This window comes from Varanus komodoensis, unplaced genomic scaffold (genome assembly GCF_004798865.1).
Source record: "Varanus komodoensis strain SLA01 unplaced genomic scaffold, ASM479886v1 scaffold18_3, whole genome shotgun sequence".
Taxonomy (NCBI): domain Eukaryota; kingdom Metazoa; phylum Chordata; class Lepidosauria; order Squamata; family Varanidae; genus Varanus; species Varanus komodoensis.
In genome coordinates, this window is record NW_025335549.1 from 14,425,412 (window position 1) to 14,450,597 (window position 25,186).

At 46.0% G+C, this 25,186-nt stretch overlaps 1 protein-coding gene and 1 long non-coding RNA gene across 5 annotated transcripts in view; one reads left to right on the forward strand and one right to left on the reverse strand.

Annotated features, from left to right (window-relative positions):
• COL4A6 (collagen type IV alpha 6 chain) overlaps nt 1–25,186 on the reverse strand; it is a 145,398-nt gene that overhangs the window by 81,333 nt on the left and 38,879 nt on the right. For all 4 annotated transcript variants that reach the window (XM_044427517.1, XM_044427516.1, XM_044427515.1 and 1 more), the window contains exon 3: nt 12,039–12,122. In XM_044427517.1, the coding sequence (XP_044283452.1) occupies nt 12,039–12,122 (84 nt within the window). The remainder of the gene's footprint in view (nt 1–12,038; nt 12,123–25,186) is intronic.
• Nucleotides 22,525–24,349, forward strand: LOC123022102. The gene is made up of 2 exons (XR_006414465.1): nt 22,525–23,772; nt 24,249–24,349. It is a non-coding gene; the product is annotated as an uncharacterized LOC123022102 (long non-coding RNA).

The window sequence follows — 25,186 nt, forward strand, 5'->3', positions numbered from 1 at the left end:
ACCTGTCAAGATTATGGCAAGATAATGCTACAAAAATAATAAAAGCAGAATGAGAATAATCAGCAGGGTTGACATGGTATATGAATACATTGCGAAAATAAAAAGAACTTTATCTGGTAAAGCAGGCATCAGGTGAACAATCAAGCAGGTACCAGATGAAACTTTCTGGGGACAGTGTTTCCGAACTGAGGCTCCAACCCTGGGAGAGCTCTCTCTTTGGTTGCCACTTGCCTCCACTAGATCCTTCGACAAGGAAGGCTTTGGCAGATGAAAACAGCCGTTGGAACGGGCCCTGGAAGCTAGTCCAACTGGCATAGCATTGCTGTAATATGATGAGAACACCCAATCAGGGTTGGTGGGAGAAAAGGAGCAGAGCCATGCAGGGCTCACAATGGAGATTGCTTTTCCCTTCAGGTATTTACCTGAGATACCTGATAACCCCTCCTCCAGGTATTTATAGCTAGCAGTGGAACCTCAATGGCAAGAGCCAAAGGTATGAGTGAAGGACTACTTTGAATGGAGGAGGAGTGAAATCAACCCCAGGGCAGGGACTGAGAAGTCTGGACCCTGGACCCTGATTCCAAGATAAGAAGCAGATGACACCCACAATCTTCATCTCCAAACAAAAGGAGCACCTTCCCTACACCCCAAACTGCTCCAAGCAAAGGACTTCTTAAGGGGATAAAACATATAAAGCCGAATAAAGTCAGGTACAATCAAAAGAATGACAGATCCTTGGATGCAGGTTCTCCCCATTGTCAAACCTCTGTGTTGACAAGGACCCTGTGGGACACAGGCAGAAATCGCTGATGTCAACCCCCCGTGGCCATTCTGTGCATTTTATTGACATAGCTGATGTATCTTCACCACTAATCATTTAAGCCATTTAAGTGACCCCTGACCAGAAAGTTTGCTGAACATTTGTTATATTGTGAGGAGTAAAATTGGGGAAGGGGTGAAGAAGATTTCAAGGGGAGAGGATAAGCTCTCAAAGCAAGCTTAAAAACCAGAGCTGCAGTGATAAGCAGCTGTTATAAAACTACCTCCTACTCACCAACTGGAGTTAAGAAGAAAACAACTACAGTTTTGAAATCCAGAGGAAAGAAAGGTCTGAAAACTCCCCACAACTGGGATTTAGGATTTATACCTTCTCCTTTGTCAAACTGGATGCCTGCCAGGTTGGCAAAACACAGCACAAGTTGTACAGCGCCTGTCGAATTGGCTGGCCCCCTATGCCAGAGCTGGTAATCAATTTGTCTGAGAAGTACATTTAGCCCTAGCAAGTACAGGGTGTCTATAAAGGGTGGTGATTTATTTGGGAAATAATAACAGCATGGTTCAGAAAGTTTTTGGAGAACAAGGGAATGTTTAGATGTAACAGTACATTATGTGAGAATGTTGTCAGAAAAACTCCCGCTAGACCCCTGCTTCCAAAAATGGGGCTAAACGAGAAAATGCCTATAAAAGCTGAGTGAAAGAGGCATCCGATGCAATGGGCTCCAGTGTGCCATCTGATTCTGATTCTGAGTGTAAGGAATCATCCGGAGTTCTGAAACCTCATCCAGGAAATGGAGAGAACAATAACATGCCTGATCATTGCTCTACTGGAGGTCCGTATAGCATAACCATTAATAACAGAGGATAAAGAACAAGTTACCCCTGAGTTGTGGCCCTCTGCTGTTGGGTTTAGGGAGGGCTGCTCAGTTCCTTTAAAACATGTTATAATTCAGGGCTGCTTCATAAAGAGATGGAATGAATTAGCTGAAAGGCTGGAAACTTCAGTTCTAAGTCAGAACCTGGATTGGGAGTGGGTAGGTTTTTGGCCCAGGGACACAAGGGTCAAAAGATGCGCTCCTGCTTCTCAGCGCACAAGCATGGGGGGGGGGCTTAAAACCTCCCCTTGCCTTCTGCTGAGATGGCATCCCTGAAGGGTGGGTAGGAGGCAAAGCCCCTCTCCCCTGACCTCACAACCAGTAGCAGCCGAGAGTCTGATCCTGGCTGCATTTGGATGGCAGGAATGGGGGCAAGCTGAAACGTTTCCCACAGCGACCCTGTTATCCAGCACCTTTCTGTGGGGAAGGTGGGAAGAACGTCCCATTATTTGGGGACTACACTCGCAGCTTGCAGGCCCCTCAGTCTTGTGCCATCCAGATGCTTGATGCTTGTGAGGACTGGACTGAGGAAGGACTGCGGGAGCCCCCATTAAAGATGCTTCTTCTCCAGAGGCACCAAAACAAGAAGATGAAGGAAACAGCAGTGAGTAGGTCCCAGGTATATCTGGACCATTCAGGTGATTCAATACTTGAGAAACTGAGAAAGGCGGACAACAGTAACACAGAGGAAGATCAGCATAGGTCATTGATGTTGATTTAGTATATTTACAACCTGCCTTTTCCCCTGTAAGGAATTAAGTGTGGCTTACATACTCTTTTCCACTTCAGCTGCACAGGAACCCTGAGGGTGTGATGCAGAACTCATTAATGAGCCCAAAGCCTTGCACTGGTGAGGACTGGAACCCAGACCACCCAAGCCCCAGTCCGACATTTTATCCACTGCACCATCTGTTGCCTCTTGAATAAAGCAAGACTGATGCTGCAGTAATAACACATCAAAAAGAGTTAGATGTTCTAGACAGTCATTCATTCAAGAGCAGATGTTACCAGTTACAGGAGGTAAGTGGACAATTATTCAAAAATAAACCTCAAGATTCAGCTTTCAAGTGCACAGGGTTGTAACAGCTGATCATCTCAGCCACTGTAATGTTTTCCTTGACGTTACTAGAAGCACTTGTGGTCCTCTCATCCTGAGCCATTTAATTAGTAATGTTTCTTTGAAGAACAATTAAAGCAATGACGTGTCATGTGAAGAACAAATAACCTTTAAAAAAAGCAGATTTAAATGTAAAGTTTGTGCCCTATAAAATATTATCTGGACAAAAAATCAGAGTGTTGTTTGAGATTGTACGTTTTGATCTCTAAGGCCACAATCCTATATTCATTTACCAAGAAGTACATTCCATTGCATTCAATGGATACTTCTGAGTAGTCATGTATAGGATTATACTGAAAGCTAAGGGCTGTTAGGACATCTTTGACTCTTCTAAACACATGAAGCTTTGTCACTAACAATGTCAGTTTTGAACAGGATGGATGGGCAGAGGGAGACAGAGAGGGAGGTAGGGAGGTAGATAAAGAGATGGAGAGATAGAAAGATAGTTTCTTTCCCAGTAACTGTGTAAGACACTCAGAAGCAGTTGTGGGACACAAATTGCCTTTTTTGCTGTGACAAATATCTTTCCTTTTTTGGGAAGGTTGTCTGATTCTTCACACACAAAAGTCTAACATTCTAACATTTTTCCAGGAAAAAAAAGAACATGAATGCCAGATTACAGTAAATACCAGAACTATAGCAGGACATCCCTGTTATAATATTTTGAACGTGAATTTTATTTTACTGTATATATTTTAATTGTTATTGTTTTAATGTATTTTGTATTTTATTTGATGTTGTAAGCCGCCCCGAGGCCTCGGTAAGGGGCGGCATAGAAATGTTTTAATAAATAAATAAATAAATAGTAAGCGCATTACTGTGCAAAGCAAAAGCACAGTTCGTATTGTCTAGTGCAGTCCTCTTTTCTGCAGTTGTGATCCAGAGAAGCTTCCAGGTGTGTGCGGTCCAGTGATCACTGGGCACAAAGCAGTTTGGGGGAAGCAAAAAGAATACCAGCCAGTTCCTAAGCTTCCGGAGATGAAGTGCAACTTTGTAGAAAGGGAGAAACCTGCGCAAAAGCTGGGTAACCACCGCACTATGGTTAGGAAAGGGGGTGGGGAGATCTGAGACTAGGGCATGGCCGATTCAGGAACTTCAGATGGCTGGATTTGGGCTCTGGGTCCAGGCCCTGCATAAATGGTAAGCCAAAATAAATAAATGCAATTGTGAACAATCCGGATGAAGTGGTGGCTTGACCAAAATCAGCACTTCTTCCTATCAGGAAACCACTGGCTCATGGAAGAGTGTGCCAAAATTCGACTGCAGATCTGAGCTCAATGGGGCTTCCAGACCACCCATCTGACACTGAGGAGGATGGTGAAGATGCCTCTGCTAACACACCGACATGTGGAGGGATTCCTGATGCTATCTCTGATCTCTCAACTCACACTGGGGCAAGAGCAGGGATGCCCTCCAGATGGGCAATTCCATCAGGGGGCAGCAAGGCGTCGAGGCCAAGCCCAGACTTCAGAAAACAAGCGAATGTAGGCTCACCAAGGCTCTCCTTGGTCCTGCTGTCCGATGTGCCTTTTTTCTGACCACACAGGAAATATGGGAGGTAGGAGGGCTGAATGTGAAAAACGGACCTGGCCAAGCATGTAGCTCCATAGGTTAAGTGTGAAAATGCGGGACAAATAAATGGCAGCTTATTTTAGCTTAAGATCTTCTGCTAATGAGTAAGCCTTAGGAATGGCATTCCCTAGAGAATGCGGGGGGGGGGGTGAGCAAATGCCAGGAAGCCCCCCAAGGCTCAATCCTTCCGTGAAAGGATTGTGGCCAGGGGAAGGGGCATGGCTTTCTGGGTGAGGTTCTGCCCCCAGTCCAGGTCTGCATTCGTTGAGGGTTACTTTGTTCTGCAACAACATCATGTAACATTCCATTTCTCTAATGGTATTTCCCTCTGGTGCTCGACAAAGTTAGCACGTACTTTTAGTAAACACATTTTGGAAAACATCTTTAAGACCTTTCCAGGCCTTATTACTATTACGAAAGCCATTGTTAGACCAGGATGTGTTCCAATTTGCTTCAGATCCACTGGTTGTTTTTTCTCCCACTTAAAGAGGACTCTTCCTTTCCATCAGGGGTACGAAATATTGTTTTCCAGGAGGGACCATAAATGGATCTTGCTGAAAGCCAACTGGCTCTACAGCAAGCTTGCTGGATTAACCATTTGACTTTAAAACATCATTTGCCTGTAGGCTTTATGGCTGCTCAACTTCCTCAATTAGGGTCGCCTTTTCTGGCGCAGCTTCTAGCTAGCCAGGATGGGGGAGGCATTTATCTTAACTCATGTCGTTGTGGCTGTGCACAGCGCTGGCTCGGTGCCTCAGAGGTTTTGATCATTTCTTCAGACTACTTCAAGGGACGGCCTAACACAGAAATCCCATATGCTTCAGTCCCCTGAAATGACAGGGATGGCAGGTTGTGGCTCAGAAGGGTCTGATGGACTGCAATTCCCATTATTTATATGTATTTATTTATTTTTCAATTCATATTCTGCCTTTTTCCTACAAAGGGCTCAAGGCAGCTTACATCATTCTCCTCCTCCATCTTATCCCTACAACAACAACCCTGTGAGGGAGGTTGGGCTGAGAGTCTGTGACTGGCCCAAAGTCACCCAGCTGGCTCCATGGCTGAGCGGGGACTCGAACCCGGATCGTCTGAGTCCCAGTCCCATGCTCTTAACCACTACACCACACTGGCTACACCACACGCTAAATACTTAGATGCAACCTTAGAAAGCATTGCTATAATTTTTTAAAAAATGGGCCTTGATGCATAAGTTTGTGACCAGTTCACTAGTCCAGCACTAATATCTGTTGATGTTCTACATCAGCATTCCTGTTCTTCTTTCTTAGGGTTCTTTACTTGGAATTGTGAGTTATTGTTACGTTTTGGTTTTTATGGCTTTAAATGGCAATCTATCTTTTCAATAAATTGAACCGAAAGCTTGCCTATTATTATTATTATTATTATTATTATTATTATTATTATTATTATTATTACATTGCATTGGTACCTCACCTTTTTACCCCCTGTGAGGAACTCCAGGGAGTATCATTTCATCCTCAGAACAACATCCTCTGAGCTGGGTTGGGCTGGGAGCGCGTGGCTGGCCAAAGGTGCCCAATGAGCTGCATGGGCAAGTGGTCACTAGAACCCAGATCCCTTGGATCCTCCGTCCAATGCGAAGACCCTCAAGGCACACTGGCTCTCTTACTCCCCCCAGTGTGGAATCGATCCAGCTGCTGAGGATCAGGCAGTCAAAGCAACTGGAGGAGTGAGAGCAAGCAAAGTAACTTGAATCTCTTCCTTGCATTGCCTCAGGGCAACTCGGGCTAATTGGAAGCTGTCCAGAGGACTTTGTGTTATGAGGTGGGATGCAGATGCCACAAAGAAGTAATGAATGGATGTTTCACCAGCTTTGTTTTTCTAAGGAACGGAAAAATGATGGAACAGCTGCAAAGGTGGCGGTTCCCCATGAACTTTCATGTACCTGATGGGAAATTACTGACTCCGTGCTAGAGATGAAACCTCCCATTGTGACCAGTGGAGGATTTTCTCCTTCTCCTTAGCCCCTGCATGGGGAGTGGGGGCAAATTTATGGCGAGAGGACGGCTGGGTGGGGGGGCTTAAGCCCCCAAGTCATGCATGGAGAGCTGTCCCATGCTGCACTTCATGCAGTGTGTAGCTTAGCCATTCTCCACCTTTCTTGGATGTGGATTGCTTTTGCCGTGCTATTAATAGATCTGTACACCTTGCCTTCACCCTGATGTTGCCCATTCTGGGAGCTGGATTTCAGTGACAATAAATGAGTCTTGACACATTTCAGCCATCAATCAGGAGTTCTGGCTTCCCTGCTCACCTGAGGTTTGGTTATCGGTTACTAGAGGAAGAGCTTTCACCATGGTGGTACCCCAAATTGTGGCAAGAGGAATTGATCAGTATTTATTTGGTGACATTTCAGCACCAGGTAAAGACTTTCCTATATTCTGTGTAACTCAATTGGATCTGTTTTGCCTTGTTCAGCACTTCTTGCTGTTCTTATGCTACCCTATTGATTGGCTGCTTTTAATGTATGTTGGTACTTCTTTTACTGCATTTTAAAATTCCTGTTAGCTGTCCTACTTTAATTGAAACACGGTGTACAAATATCAAAAATTAATAAGCAAGTCGACATAAAGTTTGGAGAAATTTTATGGTGGGTCCAAATGACCATGCCTCCATTTTATAGCTGGCCCCTACCTTCCCCACTGCTTCTTCTACCCCTTTCTGTTGCTCTCACACACAAACCAGAGAGAAAGGCTGAACAGATGCACAGAGTTCTTTTTAGGAGGATTCACTAGAAGCAAAGGAAGGCGGCCTCTTTGGACCTTAGCTCATTTGGCGATGTGAGAAGCTGTCCAGGGCATCGCCACAAAATGATAAGCAGCCTTCCCCAGACACTAAGAACAAACCAGAGGTGTGGTCAGAGGGGCTAAAGCCCTAAAGCAATTCTTCTGAAGAGACCTAGTTCTCAGCTCCAACAGAAGTAACTTGCAGGCAATATGGGGGCATTTCTTTGCTCGTTTGTTGTTCATGCAGGAGGGTAAAGAACCTTGATGGGCACCTGGAGCGCACCAGTGCCCAGGTGTGCCACCTGGCATGCCTCTTTCTTGAAGGCAACGGGAAAAAGAGGCACCTTTGGTGTGACACCTGAATGGGCAGGGAGCCAGAGCTTCACCATCTGTTCCACTGAAGGTATGTGTGTATGTGTGTGTAAAGGCAGCAGGTTCATTCCACACACACACACGCGCCATTTGGTGTACGTGCAACTGTTGTGCCAAAGGCCTCATGTCATTGTAGGAAAGGCACTGAGGTGCCATTTACTGATGCTCTGCAAAGGGTCCTTTAGGGCTAGCCTCCTATTTGGGAACAGGGTGGCTGCACTTTTGGGATTCAGGGCAACACCATGTCAAGTGTGTAGGTGTGTAAAATGCAGCACATATCCTTTTCCTCCACCAGCATGATGTAAATCACAACTAATGCAGGAAAAGGTATTGAGGGCCTTCCTTCTACTGAATTCATTAGAAGGAAAAAGCAGCGTGATTTGTGATTCCTTCACAAGACCACTTCTCGCAAAGAGCAACAACACTTGAAGAGCAACAGATGGCTCGCCCATGTTCCAGAAGCAGATTTGCAAAAGGAATTGGAGCGGCTCCAAAAATCACAGTTTGCAAACCAGGCCTTGAGGCCATTCCAAGTCCAAGTACTCAGAGATGTCCTCGGTTAATGTGGGAAAGATTTTAAAATTGGTTTCAGTGCAGCTGAGCCATGTGTATGCAGCTGCATGGATAGGCTGACCGCCTTTTGCCAAAGCCATGCATTTTCTTCATTTTCCCCAATGCAGTATGTTCTGGAGCCTTTATGTTCTGCAATTTTATGCATGCTACCTTCAGGAGGGAGGAAACGTACAGCTTGCCATGTGGGCTATGAGGCACCTAAATGTTTCAGAATGGTAAGCAGCTGTTGTGTGGGAGCCAAAGCAGCAAAACAGGACATGGGGCTGCCTCATAAAAACAAACAGAGCACTTGCCAAGAGCCAGAACCATCGTGCAGGCATGCTGGATTGGGACCTAAGGGCTGACTTCAGGGAATCTCTCAGCGACTCCCTTCGGGTGGTGGGACAGGCAACGGACAAAAGGGGTGGCCCAAAAGGCAAGGAGGACAGGGCAACATTCCCCCCAAAGCCAGCATATTTTAGCTTACCGCCAGGTACTCAACCCTACAAGAGGCATTTCACCTTTTTAGAATGGGGGGGGGGGGCATGCTGGATCAACCCCAAGCAGTCTGCAGTTGCAGGAAAGGGGTTCGACCAGGGGAAGGGGTCTGGGTGAAGTTGAGACTCAAGGACCTGATGTCCTCTGCCTTTGCATCCCACCCCGAACAGGAAGACTTGCCTGCCTTTCCTGCTGAGGAGAATACCTGTCCAGGCCGGGAGAATTATGCCTCTCCCCACAGCCAACAATGATCTGAGGTCCTGTGGCTGCCCCCTGAGTGATGGGTTCCAGGTTCTTGGCCAGCAGCGCTTGTTCCCAGTTTGTTGCTTACTGGGCTCAGAGCTCCTAAGGACAGCAGGCTCCCGCCGAGTGTCTCGGAAGGGGATGTAAGCAGCGGGGGAGAACATTAACAGCTGCCTGTGGAGAAGAGTCCAAGCCCTGCTCATTTCAGGGCCTTTCTGGCTCTGGATGCCAGAAAGGCCCACAGATGGCCTGCTTTCAGAGTCATCGTGACCAAAGAAATACCCAGATGTTTGAGAGCAAGATAAGACCAGCAGCCGCCTGCCCCTTGAGACGTCTCGGCAAACACGCTCAAGGATCACAGGAGTCTTGCCACAACGACATGACTGCAGGTTGTGTCTTGATCACATAATGGTATCGGTGGAGGGCAAGCAGCTGCAGCAACACAACTTCCCTTCACAACTCCAGACTTCCAACACACCAACAGCAAGGGCTCCCTGAACTGAGTGGGAAAAGGGAAATCGAGGCTAATTGATTAATGCCCAGTTTGGCAGCAAGGCATATCCTTGAAAATTATAAGGAATAGTGCTCAGTGGTGGTGGATAAAAACAATATTGGCACAGGAGTTTGTTTGACTTGCTATTACCTCATTTTCACCTGAAATCTTGCCAAAGACAAGTTGAGTAACAGCTAACAGATGGTTGAGATTTCTTAACTTTGAAGATAATTCTATCCCATCCACAAATAAAACACCAGCATTAGTTCTCCCTGCCCGTATGTTTATTCATCAGGAAGAAAAGATATCATGATTCCTTTACTGCTGGAGTTGAGCCTCCTGGACAAACAGTGAACTGACTGACATTTGTTACAGATTAGGAGCCATATCGTATCAGAAAATATTATCGCATTGGGTCAGCAGTGTTGATTGAAGAACTTTTAAAAAATGAAGCAACCATGCCTACTTTTGAAAGGCGACAGAATGGAAGGAGATAGATGAAAGATCAATAATTTAATGGGAAAATAGTTTTGGTTCAAAGTTAGAAAAAATGGTGCTGGGAGCTGGCAAAGAAATAGACGTGGGAAGGATTCTGGCCTCAAGAAAAGGGGTTTCAAGAAGGGACAGAACAGGCCAGGAAAAGCAGCTGCAATGTTTCATAACAGGCAGGAATTAAAAGTGTCTTGAGACTTCAGTTTGGGACACTGTCTGGGTGGGGGGGGGGCATGATATCCCTTCATAAGTTCCTCAATGGCTGTCACAAAGTGGAAGGCCAAGATCTTTTCTTTCTGGTGCCAGAGTGTGCATTCACACACACACACACACACACACACACACACACACACACACACACAGAATGTGCACTTTTCAGTAAAGCATGAAAATGCACATTTTTCAAGCATGAATTTAAGTTTGGGGTTTTATGAGCTTGGCACCTCCCTCTAGGAGTATGCAAGAATTGTGTTTATGCTCACAAATCATGCAATTGTGCCTGATTCACAACCAGGAATTCCAGTTTGGTCAGTTTAGTCAAGGGTTCAATCGAGTGTGGCTTGTTTCTGAACCAAGAAGAGAGACCATTGTCTGTTACTAGGTTGTGAATTATGGGTCTTATATGGTTAAAGAACACAGCAGCTCTTGTTTCAGTAGCAACTTATAGATCAATGGCCATGCGCTCCAACCCATGCTGGAGTCTTGAGTTGGGCAACAGAATCATAGCATCATACAGTTGGAAGGGGCCTAGCAGGCATCAGGTCCAACTGCCTGCTCAATGAAGGACTCAAGTCTCCCATCCAGATTCAGACCAGGGCTGACCCTGCTTAGCTTGCAAGATCAGCCAGGATCAGGCACTTCAGACTATATAGAAGCTATCCTCACATTGAACTCAGTCACAGAGTAAGAGATGGAAAAAAGAAGTAACGGAACCTCATGGGTTGAGATTCTAAGTTTTGGGGATGGCTTTAGATATGAACCTAGAGAATGGTGGGACCATGCATCCAAGAGCACTTGTGTGCTCCCATGCTGCTGTTTAAGGAATTTGGACTTTCTAAGTAGGGATTTCCCTCCATGGCACAGTTCTCCACAGAGATGACCCCGACTTTGTTGTTGTTGCCTAAGCAATATCAAGACCTAAGAGTTTAGACCCAATAAGAAATAAAGTTAAAGTTCATCCAAGTTCCCAGGTCAGCAAGGAAAACAAACAAAAAGCTTTGTGACATTCGAACAAAGGGGAATGCCCAGCGTTTGAACTGCAACATCAACAGTCTTGTGGCCAGTCCAAACAATCCAGATGAACCCCAGGAATGCGAAGAGACAGACGCGAGGAAGATGCCCAGGGCAGCACCCACGGATGACATCAGTGCTGAGGCATTCAGCTGAAGGAAACAGATGTGGCTTTCGCCCAAGTGGAAAGCTTCTATTACCACCTGCTGGTCTGAGCTTAAGGGCCTGGCAGCCCAAGATCGGTGACCAGGTTGACAGGCGCTGCAGAGGCTTTTTCCCCCTCCCTGACATGCTGGCTGTGAGCCACCTAATTGCCATAATTACCCTTCCGGGGCAAGTTGGCAGGACATCCAAACCTGGTGCAGGTGGGTAGCTGGGGTGGTTTACAAACCATCCTGTTCTCCAGCACCATTTTTACTTACACTGACACTGGTTCAAAAGAACGGTTTTGGGCTTCAGAGTTCAGATCTGTCTTTGCCTTGTACCTACTTACACTGCCACAGTTTTCTTGATCTTGTTTTAAATGCATTTAATCTCTACACTGAAATATGGAGCAATATAAAAAAATCATGTAGCAAAGCCAAAGCTAAAGTCAAACTTAGATTCTAGGATAAATTACTTTCCTTTTCATGTTACCAATTCCATACCCACCAGTTCATAAATGGGCAACCTTCACTCCTGTGGCAGATATTTTCAGAGGAAAATTATGACACTCTCCAATTCTTGTCCATGGATCTAAAAATGTTTGGGGACCCTGGAACTGATGTCCCATTCATTGCAATGGGTCTACTAACCCTGAATACAACTTGATATATTTATTCTAGCGCACACGGCAATCTTCACCAGCTTGGTTTTTTTGGTTAACTGGTTGGTAAAGAATTTGCACAGAGCTTGGAAATGTACACCTCAAATCTGAGTTTGGGGCTCAGGGGAAATGGTTCCCTCTGCTAGAGCAAGTCCTTAGCATAGCAGCTTTGCTTTCCTTGGAAGAAACAGAGTTGAGATAAGAAACCTGGGAGTCTGCTTCCCTTCACCAAAATGGACCAACTTACCCTTGCTCCCTTTTCTGGAAAGCATTGACAGCTCTCGCTGCAGTCACGACCCCCGCATGGTCCGTGATAGAATTTCTTCCCACCCTGTAAGGGAAAAAGGGGGAAAGGTCAGGAATGGATCGGTCAGACACATGCAGCCCTCCATGATCGTCTTTCTGGAGCAGCTCAGAAAACATTTATTTTGATGCCGTTTGACAGCTGTGCAAAACATATTAGGTCCCAAGGCCTCCTTTGCAATCGACTGGACAGCAAAATCACAGCTCATACCTTTTAATAAGTCTGGACTGTGTTCTGAGAATACTATATAAAAGTCAGGGCTGCAGACTTGAATCTGACAGGAATGTTTTTATATGACGTACAAGCACCATTCAGACATCACTAATTGAACCACAGAACTTTTTTAGATTCAGTGGACAAACACACTCCTGACACAAATGCGTCAACTGTTAACAGAGCACCATGCCTAAAACATTAACATCAAAAGGGGCAGATTAAAGATAAATTATTGCAAGAGACTTTTCCTGGCAGGCCTTTCTACTGAGCACCATGCAACATGTTCTGTTATTCAGGCTTTTTCAAAGAAGGGCATTTCATGCTGCTGTTTTTATTTTGAAAGGAAAAGCAGCTTGGATCCAATCCCACCCTTGTCTATTTGTTAGCAAAATTGCTGTTTTTGGGAGGGGGGGGGGGCTTTCTCTGTGGAAATGACCACCGTAATCCACCTGGCACCAACCTTTGCCATTTTTTGGCACCAGCTTAAGATGGTGCTTTATGCTAAGCCTTGTAATGATATATTTGGCTATCTGGAGGCTTGGGGGGATTACCCACTGCAGGAATTTACCTTTATGGGGGTCATTCTTCACCGTATGTGTTTAGCTTTTTATTTTTTGATGTGTCTTTGGTTAAGATTTGTGGCATTTTATCGTATTTTTCTGACAATTGCCTAGAGAGCTTTGGATATTGGACGGTATAGAAATGAAACAATGATGATCTGATACATTTCTACCTAGGCTTAAGTCCTAACCTGTTCAATGGACCTAAGTACCAGGTAAGCAGTTACACAGGTCTGGACACTGTATTCTAAAGATGTTGGGCTGAGTCTACTCTGAGTTAATTGAACTTAATTGCTATTGAAATCAATGGGACAAGCTGATCACAATTTGGTACACCATGGCAGTTCCGTTCGGCTTAATGGATCCAGTCCATTAAATATGTAACTTCACAGCTGTCTTTACATGTTTTATCTGCTGAGTGCTTTTTACACAGACTGCCTATTTGCTGATTTAGGGCAGAATCCTATGCACTTTTAGACAGAAAATCCGGATGTTCAATTTCATCCTAATTTATTGCTGCTCCAAAGCATTCCCTTGAGCACAGCAGCATTTCTGAAATGTCAGTCCTGTAGGAGGACCCTTTGCTCAACAGGTTCCAAACCAGAGTGGAAGAGGCTCGATCCAAGCATTTCCTTTGAAAAGAGATTAATGTTTCCTTTAAAACATCACATCCACACTGCACTTCTCAGTTTCCTCTCTTTTCCCCACATGAAGAGGTCATTCTGTTCACTTGTGAATGAATGAAACCAGAGAAGCAGAGGAAGTGCACTGGTGCCAGTTGGCGGAAGAGCAGGTGTTACATGTCACACAAGTATTTTATTTACGGGAACAAGTTGACATCAGACACTCCCAAATTACTTATGCACCAAACAGCCATGTGCTTAATATTGATGTATATCATTTTCGGAGCTTTTGACTTTCAAGCATGGATCCAGATTTTGTTCTATTTTTTGAAGCTGTATACTTGCATGTCAGGTTCAGGAGAATTCCCAAAGAACCAACGTATTCCATGAAACCCACTGATAAAATTTAATTTTCTCCTGAAGTGTAGGTATTTGGCCCATTTTCTGCAAATGCAGCATTCCCAAGTAGCATTCCAAACCTTAAACCTGGCCACTGTTCTTCCTTCCACACAGATGTGTAATATGCTGGTCATTTGTTACCCTTACAGGCAGTTCCACATAAGATGCATTGCACTGATCAAACTTCAGTGCCCAGAGCACTTCCACCAAGCTATTCTGGTCCACGAAAGCCCATAACTTACACCCCAGGAGACACTCTGTGCCCCATTTGGTGTCTCCTGGGGCCTCCAAAGTTCCAAGGGGTACACATGACCTTCGACTTGTCTTCTTCCCCTGGACCAATCCACAGGGCCATCCAGAAGAAGAGGACAAGAATGCTCTATGGGTTGGGACTGGGCCCCTGATGCGGAACAGGCCTTGGCCAGCCCCCAGCTTTAGCTGTACCTCAGCATGTCCCCTTGCAAGCAAAACAACCCTGATGACCGCTGGGACCAAGCATTGGATGAACAACATGCAACTCTTCTGAAGTCTGCGCTGGCTTCACTCTCCAGGACCATGCAGCATTTCTTGTTGAGTTGACACACAGGCCTTCAAACAAAGGCCTCCTCTATCCCTGTCAGCCCACCATCATCTTATTAACTGAGGTACCTGGATAACCCCAGTCCATTCCTGCCCTCTCCTTTCCTCCAAGAGAGTCACCAACCCAACATCCCTCAGGCCTCAGAGGCCCCATGAAAGAAAGCAGCAGCACAACATTTCATCCCACGTTTTTTAACTCCTACAAGGCCAGATGGCAGGTTGTGTCTGCCAAGCCAGCAGCGTTGTTAAAGGAATTCCAAACACCCAGTGAGGCAGAACTCTCCCTACTTGAAATATGCTGGAAATATCCTGTGCTGAAGAACAACTTGTTTTTCCATGTGGTCATCTACCGGGAAGGCACCATAAAATTCACAGCTTCTTCCTACAAAAGAGCTCGAGCATTGCCAAAACAACAAGCCAGTGATCAAGTCCTATGCATTCCCTTGGGTACCCAGTGCTTTGTACAAGAACATATTTGTAGTGAAGGGGAAAGAGCACATGGACAAACAGAGATCCCTTTAGGTGCTGTATGCATCAGGGTGGTTTGGACTGACTCAGTGGGCTGTCAAAATCATTCAGGTTCTTCCGAGTTGAACTGGAAGCTGAAACTTGGTCATGACACCCTGATCACCGGAACAGAAAAGGGGAAGCAAACATATCCCATGCATTCCTCACTTTTCGTATTTGGTCTATATGTGGACATAGTAAGGTACAGATACCGGCTGGACATGGTCTTCCAGAGGAAAGATGAGTGAGGACTCCGTTTGGGGGGTGGGAATCCAGTCTCTGGTAAGCATCCCCAGCATTTGCATGACGCAGAAGGCTGCAGATTGCACGGACTTCGTTCTGTGGGTTTTGTGGACATCCTCTCAGCTTGGCTCACTTTCTTAGAGGGAGACCATGAATGCTAGCAGTATGGATTCCAGTGAGTTCCTCCCAGCCCTGTTCCAGAGGCTCAGGCAGGATTCTGGCCTAGTCCAACCTGGAGGTGCCAGGACTGAACCTGGCACCTTCTGCAGGCAATGTGGATGCTCTGCCATTAAGTCCTGCAAAGATCCCGAAATGTGATACTGGTACCCCAGAAAGGGGGATGTAAGTATAGCCCACCGTGCTCAGTGCATTCCACAACACCCAGAAAGTTGGTTGTTGTTACATGCTTGCCAAAAGGCCATCAAGATGGCAGCCAGCCACTGAAAGCAATAAAATGGGTGGAAGCTCAGATGACTCAGAATGTGTGAATGGCGTTACAGTCCCCGCTCTGTGGCCAATGGAAGCACACCACGACTGCTTGCACACTAGGTGTGTCAGAAGGGCTTTATGCTCATACCAACATACTCATGTAGGATTCTCCTGCCTCATGCAGAACCCCTTCTACTGCATACATGCCAGGAGCTGTGACCTAGGGATATCTGAAAATTTTGTTCAGTTCACCTGTTGAAGCAAACCAACCTTACTTCTTGAACTACTGTGCATCTTCCTTCCAACGTCACACGTTTCCAATCTTTGCACTGTTTTTGGCCTTTGAAAGGTTCCAAACTGCATAGCTCAATGTTCATTTTATACTAACATGCACAGAATGTGTAAATGTTGTGGTAAAATACCAAAGAAATGCATATTTCATAATCAGATGGAAGTGAAAGAAAAGGACATTTTTGTGTGGCTCCTGCCCCGTCCTACAGTGTCAAGTAAACAAAATTAATGGAGGACCAGGGAGACTGGACTCATGAGCGAACACACGTGGAACTGATGCGGGTTGAAAGTAGACTCCTGGGACGTTCTTAATGGCCACCAAATGTGTTGACACCCCGAGGGGGAGGAGTAGCGTGATCCAAACATCCTATTTTGTTTATCACGGGGAAAATGTTTCCATCAGACAATCAAAACATGATCCACACTGTTATTGAGTCATGTATCTTGTAAAACAGCACAACTAGAGTTCTGTCCTTCTATTCCACACTTAACTCTGGGATGCAGGCCATAGATATTCTGGCTGCTACTGGAGAGAGAGAGAGATTGCGCAAACTTTCAGCACAATTCTATGAATCTCTACTCAGAAGTAAGCTTCACTGATTTCAACAGAACTTGCCCCAAGGTCATTTTTAGACCTTCAGATGGTTTGGACTTCATCTCCCAGCATTTCTAACCATTGGTCATGCTGGAAAGTTTTATGAGAGTTGAAGTCCCAAACATCTGGAGATGTTCTCTCTGCCCAACCCAATGTATAGGATTGCGTCCTAAATTGGTTGATTACAGTGATGTTACTGGAAAGCCATGTCCACAGCTACAATTTGGTCCATTTGCCATCCAAGATTCTTTTATTATTAGAGAAGCCTGGGAATTGGATATTTATATATCTCATGTAAGGTCAGGCACTCATTCCGCATTAGCTAGAATTCTTAATAGGCTAGTAAGGGAATTTAGGACTGGCCAGCAAAGTGCTAACTGAGACATTACATGGTATTAAACAGGGATTGCACGAGTTTAGATTAAGTAAATAATTAAAGCATCTACCACACCATACAAAAATAAGTCATTCACCCTTTTACACCTATCACTTGGGTGATGTAAGCTGCTAGAGTTCCGAAATTCTTTAGACAGGCCAAAGCTATTAGATTTCATGCTAGGACTGAGGTTATGTAATGGGAAGCTTATGGGATTATAGAATATTTAATTCATTGTTCTTAATTGGAATGCGTGCAGCTCTGTCTGGAGAGGTTACCGTAAGGCATCAGGGCTGTTGCCCAGCTGGGAAGAACTGCGTCTTTCACGTGACTCCCAGGCAGAATCCACCGGGATGTTCTCTTGCAGAGCCCCAAATGAAATGAATGGGGATGTTGCTGGAGGCAGCGGAGAGGGCCTGTGCTCAGAAACAGCCCCATCACTTTTCATGTGGGCTTCTTGGAGAAATTTCATGGTGGATCCTCATAGAGAAAGAGAAAATGCCATTCAGGACTACATCCTGTGCAAGTGGAGGCAGAAAAGAGCATGGCACTGGGCCTCTATAATAACACCAAGGCAAGGTTGCATAGATCTGCAATGATCATTGATCAAGGTTTAACATGTGGACCTTCGGCATACGCTGCACACATGTCCTATCCATACAGAGTAGGAGGCTCCGTACTTTCAAAGCCGAATTCCATTTGGGAGAAGCTCTTGGGGGACGCATGTCAGTGATGAGTTGGGTCAAAAGGCTACAAAGCAGATCCCTCAACCTGTCTGCATATTTCAGCCTGGAGCTTTTCCTACCAGCAGCTCAGCCTTAAGAAAGGCATTGCGAACTTTTGCGAACTTTTACAAGGGGGAGAAGGGAACAAACTAACCAAATGAGAGGTGGCTGAAGGAAAGCAGGTGCCGTCTTCTGGGGAGCCCTGCAGATTCAAAGCCAGACTTCTGCAGTGAGCTTCTGCACCCGTGTCCTATAGGTTTCAAAAAGCTTTTATAGGAGAGCCAGTGCGGTGCGGTGGTTAAGAGCATGGGACTGGGACTCAGGCTATCTGGGTTCGAGTCCCCACTCAGCCATGGAGCCCACTGGGTGACTTTGGGCCAGTCACAGGCTCTCAGCCCAACCTACTTCACAGGGATGTTGTTGTGGGGATAAGATGGAGGAGGAGAATGATGTCAGCTGCCTTGAGCCCTTTGTTGGAAAAAGGCAGGATATAAATCAGAAGATAGATAGATAGATAGATAGATAGATAGATAGATAGATAGTGACTAAATATTGTCTTATTTTTATGGATTGTTGTAAACTGCCCAGAGAGGTTCTTTGCCTATGGGGTGGTACAGAAATGAAATTATTACTGTGATTTTTATGTTGTTAATGAACTATAACAACTACTTATTAATGTTATAATGTAATATAATAATATAATAATAACATGATATAAAAATAAGGAGAATTGTTTTATTATTTCTTTAAGAACAAACTCCTGATTTTCTTTAAGGTGGCTTTTTCACATAGGACAGCTCACTTCCATTTCCCCATTTACTTCCATTTATGCAGCGGCTACTAACAGTATCCCATCACCCAGACGGGTGTAGCTGTGATATTAGTCTGTTCAAATTACTGCTACAGCCCAGCCTTGGATTAAGTTTCTAAATTAGGACAGTAATCTACGTCAGATGCAGACAGGGCGGAACCAAGCCTATGTGAAAGTAGAGTTTTGCTAACTAAAGAATAACCCCAAAGGGCTGTGTTTGTGCACACATGTGTGCAAACTTGCATTTTTCAACGTTGCACATGCTATCTAGTTCAGGGTTGTCCTGTTTTTCTCCTAGAGGGCATGATTAAAATGAGCAACCCTCACCAAGTCACTTATTCGCAGCTCCATGTTATTTTTAAAAGCGAGAGCTCTCGATTGCAAGTTGCAAACTGACCAAACCAACAAAGGCAGTAGAAAAGACTGCATTAATTATAGCTTCTCTAAATACAAGCGTATGCAGTCACCACCTCGAGCCATCGCAAAACTATGAGAAGTTGCACTAATTCTGCTTGGCTGAAAGGATGTTGCCAGCAAGCAGAATCCCCCCTCCTGTTTGCAAAGAAACCAAAACCTGATTTGCGGCTGAGAGGAGGTCTTACAAAAGACAGGCTCACAACATGTCACACTGAACGACTTGGACGCGTTCCCCATTTTCAATCTATGGCAATTACAGACACCACAAAATTGCTATGGAGCCCAGCTTCTCCCAGATTGTGGCCAGGTCTACCGAGGAGAGGAAGTGAAAGAATTTAGGACGGCTTTCTAGAACGGAGTGCCTGCACAAGTGTAGCTTGCATGGGTTGGGGAGAGGTTCCACAGGTCGTCAGAACCTACCTGTGTCAGGCAGGAGATGGGCTCGCCACTACACAAACTCCCGCCCCAAGGCCCCTGTAGCCAGCGCATGAATTTTGGTCTTCTGCAGTGCTGGTTGCCAGGGTTACCTGCTGGGGCCTTGGCATTTGCAGGGGGGCCGTGGTCAATCCCTAGCACCTCCCGACCCCACTGCTCACTGCCACTGTATGTTTACCTGCCCAGGTGAGGAGAGAGAAAAACGCCCTTTGGACATCTGCATTGTCCCTCTGAGTGGCCCCACAAGTTGTGCTGGGGGGAGGGGAGGCACAAGAGGGGCCGAAGCGAGCGCAGATGGGTATGCTCAAAGGGTTTTACCCACGGTCTCTCCAACGCCTGGAGTCCACAGCCCTCCGATGCAGCAGCGCCTGGCGACTTCCGGGGGAAACATGACAATAGTTCAGGACCACAGTGCTGCTGTCTGCCACAGCTGCCCTGCAAGGCCTTTGGCACAAGGGTGTTCCCACTAGAAGGCATTCTGTCAAGTCCTCCTGGACCCAAATCTGGGGCCATCCTTAGCCGGAGATTGCTGGAAAGGAGGTATGGAATGAAGACTGTGAAGAGATGATGACAGGAATTTCACTGGTGGGATGGGAAGTGCAGGAAGGCATCGGATCTCTCTCCAAGATCTCAGGATGGCATTCAGGCTGGATGTCCACATGGTGGGCATGTTGTGAGCGGAGCCGGCTGGTGCTGAAGGTCAGACTAGATGGCCCGGGAGACCCCTTCTGACTTGCTCTGTTTCTATGTTTCTTCTCGTCTTTCTGTAAGGTGCTTCAGGCTGGGAAGGAAGTGACTGGGCAAAACTGCAAAACCTTAGTCCTGAACCACAGTTCTGGCTCTCTAGGGCCCAACCCCATCTCCCAACCAGAGAGAGATCACTGTTTTCCTAGCTTTTGTGCAGGTCCCCCTCAGTCTAAAGAAAGAAATGTCCCTCTTAATGCTTAGTTCTAGGCAGGAAGAGCTTTTAATTACAAGATGCTGGTATCTGGCCCTGCCCCCTCTGCATCTGGATCCTCCCACTACAAAAATCCATCCTCCCAGTACTTCTCTGAAATGGGATCTGGCCCACGGGTGGACGGAGGTTCCCCAGCCCTGGAGCAGGCAATACTGAACTGGGCTGGCCAGTGGTCCATCTCGATATACGAATTTGTCCAGACTTTTCCATCCTGCTTTCCAAGGTGATTTTCCTTCACTTTGCTGTGTCAATGACACCTAAGCAGGACTGCAATCAAGGACTCTGTCAAATGCAGGGTGGCAAACAATGTCCCCACATTTCAGTCTCCTGCCTTTTACAGTTTCCTTCCTGGAAACCAGAAATGCCTGGGGCATAAAATACCCCCAAAGCTGCATAACGAAAGGACTGCAGAGCGCATTTGGGGCACAGCATGAGGTTAAAAACGGGTCCTCTTAGTCTGCTCTGGGAGCCAGCAAGAGGAGCAAACCTTTCCAGCAAAACACACAAAACTCCATCAAGGGGGAGCATTTTTATGCCAATTTGAAGTTTATAGGCTGAACAATTGCTCTTCTGATTGAAGGTCAGTAGACAGAGCATCTGTAAAATCTTACACAGATTTTATTGTTGTGCACTGATGCTGGAAAAATTAAGCCTTAAATTACTCCAATTTGTTCTTAGGCCAATTCGATCTTCCAGTGGGGTGGGGAATATTCAAACAAAGGACTTTCATGTGGAACAGTTGCCTTGCCTGCGGCAGTTGCGTCTGATTGTGGGTTTTTTAAAAAAAGCAGCAAGAGAAGGCAACCAAATCAGTGGTCATCACCACATCCTCCCCTCTGTTCCAGGCAATGCTGCCCAAAATCCTATGAGAAAATGGAAAGAGGCTTCATGCCCCCAGACAAATACTCCTAAGGTGGGTGGGCAAGACAAGGGGCAGAAGTCAAGCAGAAGTCCTTGCTCCTGCTGGAGTAGCAATGGCAGTAAGAAGCAGGGAGGAAAACCTTCCAAGGGCCCACCCATTCTCTTCGCTCGTGCTTGTGCTCTCAGGGGCAACAGGTGCTCCACCAAAGGCTAAACCACACTCTCTGTTAAATCCTTCACTTTTCCGGTTGCCTTAGCGTAAACGTGTAGGTCCCGATCAGACTGGGATGGCCACCACATGTGGGTACAGGAGCTTGTCCTCTCCCCACCCAGAGACCTCTTTTTCCAGAATCATCACCACCACTGGGATTCCAACAAAGGGGTGGGGGGGGAATGAATGGGCAGCAATAGAGTTTTGTTTTAAATTTATTTATTTATTTTTTAAAACTGTATCCTGCCCTATATGTAGAACTCTCATTTTGTTACTGGATGTAACAGTGGGATGTGGGCAGCTAGGAAGGTTTAAATTTCCTCTCTGTGCATGCTGGTCCCAATCCAGACCATGCTTCTGTATGCTTTCACAGAGATTTGAAACATTGCGTGCTATGGGTCATACATCCATTGTGAGTTTTATGGGGCACTGACCCAATGAAACAAATGAGACCTAAGTCACACAACTAACTCAAGCCCCATTCTTTTCAAAGGGTCTACAAAGGAAATTACCCCGCACGTTTAACGCAGCAGCTGCGTCCACAGAGCATGAGAAACAACTCTGTATGGTTACCATGATCCATGCATTTTTACCGTGATCTACCTAACAGATGATCAAGTGATTTCTACTTTGCGTGGTTTCCATCCTCCCCACTCAGCCTCCCTCTGTTAACTCATCCCCACTGCCTGAGACTGAATCCCAAGGCACACCACTCTCTCCTGATGCAGCTGCCTCTTCCTCATCGGTCTCACATAGAGACTAGATGGCTAGAGCAGCTCCTGCAGTTGTCACTCTTTCCAGGGGACTCTGTGGTAGCTACATACCGGGACTGTGGAAATCACAGCATGGCAAGCCTTGCTGGTATGGAGAAAACAGAACAAACCGTTGTTTCTTACCATGATTGCTAAAACTCATCAGGGTGAAATGCCACAACTCAGTTTTGACAACACAATTAAGCAGACGAGCAGCACAGTGGGGCTGGCATGAGTGAAACTTGGCCCTAAGTAACAGCACAGAAAGAACCAGATGCAGAATGTCTGGGAACATTTCATTAACTCCTGTACATAATTTAGTTTCTATGGACACACAAAAGAGAGCGGAGAGCTTTTTCTCGGATCCTGCCCGTATCTGCCAACTGAAAATGGACAGGTCCTGCTGGAGATAATCTTACCTGTTTGGGTAGGGGAGAGCTGGAATTCTTTCTAAGATTAATTTCAGATTAAAAAATAACAGAATAGGTGCAGCCTGACACATTCTTTTGCTGGGATGAGCCCATTTGCCGGGGTGGGATGGAGGAGAACTCAGAGATTAAATCACATGCAGACGATTTCTCTGCCACGACACCGAGAGAACCAAAAAAGGAAAAAAGGCAGAACAGTGCTGCTAGAGGCTTGCTCCTCTACTTACTAACAGTCTAATGCTCGGCAATATGGGACCTGGGTTACCAGGAACCTCTGAAGCAAGGGCACAGGCTGCCATCAATAGGTGGAAGGTAAGGAAGCAGAAGAACAGTAAGAGAATTTCTTGGAGGCTTGGAAACAGAACTCTGCATGGGGAAGCTTTCTTCCCGAAGTACTCGTGTAAGACCCAGGAAAGGAAGCTCAAGGTGTTCGCTTCCCACTTCATCCACCCAAGCAAAGGCTGTTGGCTAGCTTAGGGGGCACAGGTCAAGCTGCAATGCACTCAAGTTTCTCCTCCAATACTTTGCTGGCACCTGCCAGAATCTGCCACCTGCAGCAGCTACTTCATTCCACCAAATGTTAGGGCACCAGAACCATCCTCCTTGAGTTCCATCTAAGCTCACATCTGCCCCCACATCTTGTGGCAATGAGTTCCACAGATGAACTGTGTACTACCTGTGTCAAAATCCTTCCGTTCGCCTGGCCTGCCTCTCCAGCCCCTTTCACCTGGGGTCCACAGACAACTCTATCCACTTTGCCATACCCATTACACTTGCACATATTTTTTCTAAAACAACACCACCAAAATGTCCCCAAACATGTCCACCTTTCCCCAAAATACCTTGCATTGCAAGACAGCCAAATAATGTTGCTGGAAAGTGTTATCATTGCCTCTCACGCTACTGTGTGCTTTGCAGCTATGCTCAGAGGAATTCTGAGGAACGGGCAGGTGACAGCGTGAGTCACTGCCAGCCCTGGTTCCACTACGCCACCGTCTCTGACACTATTATTAAGTCTGGGATCCAAACCTCATGACATTTAAGAGGCCCATGGTGGGATCTAACTGGTATTGCTTACTGGGAAGGAGCTCTGGAGCTCCAAATCTGATTGCACCGGGAGAACATTTAATTCCGTTTCTCTTACCCTGGTCCCACCATCAAAATTGTCCCTAGTCTCCAATCTGGAAACTTCAGGTAGCTCCTGGAGAGGAAAGTGATGATACAAGGTGTGTGGCTTGCCTGGAGGATTCCCTGCTTTAAGGTAAGTAATAGCGATGCTGCGTTGGAAATTTTACAGAACAGGTTTATCTTTTTTGATCACACAGACAGCTCCATTAAAGGATGACTCACTGCCCCTCCTTGCAAAAGTTACATATACTGCTCAGGGATACATAAGAATTCAGACTTGTCCCTGACCTGACAGCCCCCAGGGGTATAGGACTACAATTCCTATCACCCCCAAACAGCATGTTGCCTGAGGAAGGTTGGGGGTTAAGGCCCAGTGGGGACTGAGTGGGGACAGGAGTTTGGGGAAGGCTGCACCAACCAATGGGTAATTTTATTCTTCTGTCTTGACATGCCTGAGATGCAGATCCTATATAATTAAAATGCCTCAGCAATTAAGGTTCATAAAAATCTTTCACAACCCTCATTTTCCCCCTCAACTGAGAGAAAATGCTACGTTTTCTGGGAACATCCTTTTTGATGAGATTTACCTGGGTGTTTATTTTGTTTTAGGATTCCTTCATACCCAAATCATGGAGGAGACATACAGGAACAAGCAGGAATTTGTCAACTGAAAAGGAAATTTAAAATAAAAATGGCAATGCTTAGAGCAAGTCTACTGCAAACCCCAAATAGTTACTTTGTTCAGTGAAGGATAAGGAGAACTGCAGAGGGGTTGTTCTTTATCTCCACTGCCCACCTGGTTTATAAAATATGGCACAGTGTGTCCTTGTGCTTATGGAATATATAGGCTACATTCATCCTAAACTCTCTGAAACGGCAAATGGTGGTTCATGTTAAATATGTTTGAAACAAGCCAACATGAAACCATGGCTTGTCATGTTGGAAGACATGGCAAGCTACGGTTAAGGAAAAATGGAAGCATCCTCTTCCAAACTCCTCCTCTTGACTTTGCAGAATAAGAAACTGGAAAGAGACGCCTGTGATCCAAAGGTGTGTTCACACACATCAAACTATGTCTTAGCCTGGGGTGCTGAATCTCTTCTATCCCAGGGCAGAATTCCATTTCTGTGAATTCTCTAGGGTTGCTTTCCAGTGGCTGTCTGGACTGGAGGTGAAGGGTAGAGCCAAAAATACCTCTACCTGGCCTGGAATTGACCAGCTAAGCAATGACTGAGGAGATGGGGCCAGAGGAAGAAGGCAAATTCCTCCGGGGAGGCCTGAGGGGCCAGAAGGAGTCTCTAGCAGAGCACACTTCCTTCTCGCACCAGAGGTCCTGCACCCCTGCGCTGCATGCCATCCAAGCACAACCACCTCCTCTAAGTTACACGGGTGACTATATCACGATCATGCTAGGGAAAGTTGAAGGCAGAAAGAGATGGCAACTGTGGCATGGACAGACTTCATCGAGGAGGCCACAGTCTTGAATGTACAAGAGCTGAGCAGAGCTGTGAAGGACAGGACATTCTGAAGGCCTCTCATTCATAGGT